This window comes from Zea mays, chromosome 3, assembly GCF_902167145.1.
Source record: "Zea mays cultivar B73 chromosome 3, Zm-B73-REFERENCE-NAM-5.0, whole genome shotgun sequence".
Taxonomy (NCBI): Eukaryota; Viridiplantae; Streptophyta; class Magnoliopsida; order Poales; family Poaceae; genus Zea; species Zea mays.
Genome location: NC_050098.1, coordinates 208,486,818 through 208,492,717, shown reverse-complemented (window position 1 = coordinate 208,492,717; position 5,900 = coordinate 208,486,818). Strand labels below are relative to the sequence as shown.

At 45.7% G+C, this 5,900-nt stretch overlaps 1 protein-coding gene across 1 annotated transcript; it reads left to right on the top strand.

The window, feature by feature from the left end:
- The first annotated feature begins 1,315 nt into the window (after positions 1 to 1,315).
- Positions 1,316 to 2,103, top strand: LOC100275282 (uncharacterized). Its single transcript, NM_001149405.2, has one exon. The coding sequence runs from the start codon at positions 1,363 to 1,365 to the stop codon at positions 1,867 to 1,869; it is 507 nt and encodes a 168-aa protein (NP_001142877.1). The 5' UTR covers positions 1,316 to 1,362; the 3' UTR covers positions 1,870 to 2,103.
- Positions 2,104 to 5,900: the final 3,797 nt, after the last annotated feature.

Sequence of the window (5,900 nt, the reverse complement as noted above, 5' to 3'; positions counted from 1 at the left end):
ACAACAGTAAACATTTTTGTGCATTTTATAACTATTGAAGTGAAAATAGATTAGCATTAAGATCCATATAGATAAATCCGATTAAGATCCAAAGAAGTCATCACAAGTACAAGATATCGATTAAAAATTATTTAATTTTATCGATAGGTTTATTTAAACTAAATCCTAAGCAAACTAAATTAAGAACTGCTAGAAAAGAAAGATGACTCATCTCTCCTATCCAGGGCACTCACTCCGAAGTAGGAATGACAATGCGTATACGTATGAGTAAATAACCACGGATAATTATCCAATGGATATGAATATAGTGGAATTTGCTATCCACGGGTACGAGCACGGATAATTTTTCGTGGGTATAGATATCTAGTATCCATACCTGTTACCGGATGAGTATCTAATATGTGAGCCATCCGAATTCAATACATATACTAAATTCCTATTTTTTTAATTTCTATTCATGACATGTTGTTTTGTGCTGAAATTATCGTTTGATGATGCTGGAATAATAATTTTTTTAAAAAACATGATAACATAATTGTTTGGTGTTGAATGTTAAAATTATAGTGGACGAGCGTATAATGGATACCCAGCGGGTATGGGTATGGGTATGGTTCTATATCTGCGAACGTAGATGAGTACAATTATGTGTTGAGTTTTATCTTTTGGGTATGGGTTTGCGAACTATTGGATGTTTAGTTTAAGGAATCACTCCATAAAAAAATGTGGTGGTGCATCATGTGTCTATTTCTCAAATATGGTGAGATGACTCTATTCATTATATTAGTATTAACTAACTATAAGGAATAAGATGATGATAAATCAATCCATTCAATTTCATAAACTAAAAAAAAGAGTAGTGAGAACATGTCTCAAACAAACACCCTATATATATCCGTGTCCTACCTATCGATTGCCATCCTTACTACGAAGAAAGGCGAGGGGTGTGAGGACGGAGCGGTTGCGGCTAACTCATGGGCGGTAAACTGAACTCCAAAATTCAAAATCACGCATTCGCACCTCATTTTCTTTTGTAAAGTTGAGTGAAGTTTTGGATCGTGACATATGCAAACTGCAAAATCAACGCGGGCGTAACTTCCACGTACGACTTAAGATGCAAAATCACGCATTCAGCAGAATGCAACGGAAATTTGCAGCAGAAAGTGCTAGGAAATTGTGGACGCGGACAAAAACGTCGGCCAGGACTGACCACAGAGCAAGGGAAACTTCATGGTAACCTCCTTCAATAATTTAGTTTGCAAAGCTAGAAACTCTCGCCCGACTCTATAAATCGATCCGTCCCGATGCTAGTAAACTCGCGCGAAGCCAAGTCTGGGCACCAGCCGGCAGCCGCCAGGATACTTGATGGACGACTGTGGCAAACCTTTCGTGAAGAGAGAGCTCAGACTCTCCCTAAATCCTGCTCCTTGCGGCGACGACAACCCCACTACTCCCACCGGAGCCGCCTCCGATGGCGGCTCGTCAGCCTGCACCTCGGCCGTCGCGCTGTTCGTTCTCGGGCTCAACAGCGCAATAGCCATCTACGGCTCGAGACACGACCCCCAGTCCATACTGTTTGTGGCCGTCAGCTTCTTCTGCGTCGTGCTTCTCTTCCACCTGCTCCGTGCGTTCGAGAGAACGCCCCCGGGATCGCCCCGGAGGTTGCAGGTGAAGGCGGCCATATGGGTCGTCACCACCGCCCTGACGGTCATGTTCTCCGGCAGAGTTGCTCCGTTGATGCCTGCGCCCGTGGCCGCCGTCGTCTGGTCCATGGCCGCGGTGACGATCCTTGCGGGCTTCTACATGTTCTTCGTATGCCCGGACGCCGCCGAAGAGAGGCCGACCAGCAAAGTTGTTGCCGAAGGCCCGTAGATAGTTTGTGTGTGCGCGCGATTCCGCCATCGAAGTATCGTGATGTAAACAACTCTAAATTTAAGGTGAGCGTCCGTGCGTAACAACGGGAACATATAATAATATAATAACTTATATATAAAATATATCTTTTATAACAAAATATGTCTTATATTGTTATAAGAAAATGTTTTATAATCTATTTGTAATCCTAGCCATACATAAATTTTATTATTTAATTTAGCTGTTTCACTACTACATTGCAACCATTAGTATTATGCAGACTTCGATATATGTCACGATTTGTATGGTCTCATCATTGAAGAGCACGTGCCACACCTGCCGGTAGAAGTTCCCTCGTACATTGTCAGTCATCAGGTACGCACCACCATACACGCTTGCTTAAACAAAAAAAGGCAAGTCGAAGAGAATTAAAGGCAGACCGGCACAAAAGCTACCCCGACGATGGCGAGTGGTCATTGCTGTCGGTCCTCCTCTGCGTCACCTCTGGCGCCAAGATGACGCCATAGTCCTTGATATAGTAGTCGTCGAACGCGCACGACATGGCGAGTACCGATGACTTTTGGCTAGGCTGCCAAACAAAGTGCACCCCGGGCTCATCAGTGAGGTAGTACACCTAGCCGTTGCACCACCGGATATGCTACTCCTCTACATACATCTTGTTCGAGGACACTCACACAATGTCAGCAACGGCAGTCGTCCCAGCGCCAAGAATTCATGGTCGGTCAGTAGTGACTTACATGGCAGGTTGAGCTTTAGGTGGATGATGAGCTGGACGGCGTGACGGCGCCGTTGTCGGCTGCGGTGCCCAGAACAACCCGAGAGTCGCCGGCGTTGGCGACGACCATGAGGTCCCTCTGTTTGAAGATGGACAGCGCAGTGCAGCCGCTCTGAACCGCGTCCAAGTGACGGCTGCGCCGGAGCTTGTCGATGTAACACCCACTTTAAAAGAAAGTCTAGAAAGAGAAATTATATTACCTTATATCTATATGTGTTATCTATGTTTCTCATTTCGTGTGAGCACCACAATTAAACAAATAAATAGTTAAGAAAAGACACTCAAATAATACATGCATCATGCTGGTATTTTATTTTGTGTGCATTTTGTGACAACATAGAATAATGTGAAAAGAAATATATTAATGCCCAAATGGGAATTTAAGGTCTAAAGGAAATTCTAAGGTTTGAGAAAGGAGAAGGAAAATATTATATAAAGAAAATAAATATGTAAATAAACCTATTCATTTTATATTAGTATTTGAAATTATGCATTTAGACCCAAGGTGAAACTCACAACAATATTTGAATTCAAATTTGAAATTTACAAATAAAGAGGGAGAAATAAAGCAGGAAATATAAAAGAAAAGAACAAACCCTGATCGTGGGCCGCACACACCCATTTCGGCCCATATCTGCTTTCTTCCCCCGCACGACCCACCAGCACTCCTCGCGCGTGTGCTGTCTCTGGCAGGGCGGACCCACTTGTCAGATTCCCACGCCACTAGCTGCTCCTTCTCCTTCGCTTGCTGCCCGCAACAGACGCCGTGCGGATCGCGCGCAACAGAAGCCGAGCTTTTCGGCTGGGCGGACCAGCGCGTACTCCGCGAACCCGTCGCCGTATCCGCCGTGAAATCCCTGGTGGTCGGCGCAACTAACCGCGAGCTTCGCCCTCCCTTCGATTACTTAGAGCCAGGTCGCAGATCCCCGCATTCCACCCGTGGCCATCGCGCTCCATCCCTACCGAATCCCCAACCAAAACAGCGCACGCCGCGGGCTCGATCCGAGATTGCCGTGACCTCGCGGTTCCGTTCAACCAATCCCCCCCCCCCACTTGCTGCGTTTGACTCGGCCACACCTCGGCTATAAGTCCCTCAGCCGTCGCGCGCCCTTTGCCGTCTCGTACTGGTAGTCTACGCCCACGCCGAACCGGCTGAGGGAGCGATTGGGGCCGCCACCATGGGATTCCCATCACCGCCTCCGCTGGTGTGCCATTCACTCGCCCGCAAGCTTCGCAGTGCCGGGGGAAAGGTCTCCAAAGACCCGCCACCAAGGATTAGTCGCTAGGGTCCGGGGAATTTGTCGTCGGTGTTGCATCTGACCGCATGTCCGCTGCGCATCGTGACCTGGGCTCAACGTCGAATATTAGCAGGTAATCTTCGTCTTCCCCAATTCACTAGACCGTAATCATCGAGTAGGTCTTGCCGGGATGAAATTTGGGGTCTGTTTCGTTGGCAATTGCTCGCCGGAAGGGGGGGAAGACCGCCACCATCCGTCGCGGCCGCGACAGCTCGGGTATCGGGCGGTGACGAGGATTGGATAGCCGTCAGATTGGTAGTTAACGGCTAGGATCAGCTCGTGGTGCCGTTTCGGCTAAATTAACTAGGAGCGTTGGATTCGGATCCAGCGTCTAGAGTTTGATACCGCGTATGTCGAATCTGAGCCATTGGTCGCGAATCCATCGACTGAGATTGCGTACCCGTTCGGATGGATGCGTTTCTAATCTGGGCCGTTCAGCCGAGATCGGACAGCTCAGATACCCTCATACCCCTTTGGCGCTGCAACCTTTCTAAAGAGCCCCTCCACTTGCCAGAATTTGAACCCGCCGTCCACCCTAGGGTTGGGCTGAGTCTAGGGAACACTTATGTTTTCGCCCCCGTGTTTTTATAGATTTAGTGCTCGGTCCAGATAGTTAGAAAATCAAATAAATTCATTTGGAAAATACCTTTTAATGCAAAAATAAATACTAGAGTGTGTTTAATTCATAGAAAATGCATACTCAGTCCAAATTTAGTCATTCCAATTTCTATAATTTTGTACTATTATTGTTTATCATTTTGTACCACTGTTTTGACATGAATGTCACGATAAAATCTATATCCTATTTAATCTTGTAGAAAACACATAAAGTCCTTAGAAATTCATAACACCTTCGTTTTAACTCCAATTTGATCCGTTTAAGTTGCGTTAGTCTCATAGAAACGCGTAGATCATTATTATTCAGTTTGTTCTTATGTTTGGTGTAATGTTAATTTTATCTATACCATGTTTGTTTGTATTGCTACGACTAGCGCGAGGACACGTGTCATCTGAAAGGCAAGTTGGTACCTGGAATCTCAAGTCCCAGGCAAGTTGTGCCCTTGATCACTTCTTTTTACCCACTCATGTTCTAATTAATCATAATGATCTGCATAGGTTAATTTTGATGGGTCCTAATAGGATACCCTAGTTTGATTATCTTTATACCTTGTTACCACTGAACTTTTTGGGTAGTACTTGCTAGTGCTTTATGTGGTTTTGGGTACGAAGATACATTACTCATGATTATGCTTTTGTTATCCGTTGTTATTTATCGTTCATGATAAGATCATTATGTTAATTGGAACATGGAGAACCACCCGGGAAAACAGTGCTACCACAAGGGTTTAATGGGACGCCCTTGGCCGATTAATTAGGAAAGCTAGTGGAAGACTACCTTACCCGAAAGGGGCAAGGGCAGTAGGGGAGTGGTCAGTGTAGGGAGGCCCTCGGGAGGATTTTGCTGCGATGGCGGTCCTGCAAGGGATTCCTGCATTGGAGCTTCCTATAAACTGTAGCGGGTAGTCTGAAGCTAGTGGAACTTTGTAAAGGCCTCGTAGTGGTACCCTGCCTCGCTTCCTTGGTAGAGGTGTATGGAGTCTGATCAACTCCGTGGCAAATGGGTAACACGACTTGTGGGTAAAGATGCGCAACCTCTGCAGAGTGTAAAACTGGTATACTAGCCGTGCTCACGGTCATGAGCGGCTCGGACACTCACATGATTAAATTATGGAACTTAAACTCAATTTGTCATATGCATTGCATCGCAGGTGATGTTGTTACTTCTGTTCTACTATTTAATTGGGTTGGTATTTACTTATACTTAGTAACTGCTAATAAAATTTTGACCAACTTTAAAAGCAATGCTCAGCTCTAACCATCCTCTTTGGTAAGCCTTACACTTCACGTGAGCTCCCACCTTTGGCGAGTTCATGCACATTATTCCCCACAACTTG

Excerpts from the sequence above, each read along its gene's own strand:
- LOC100275282 (NM_001149405.2), top strand. The coding sequence starts at position 1,363 with ATGGACGACTGTGGCAAACCTTTCGTGAAGAGAGAGCTCAGACTCTCC.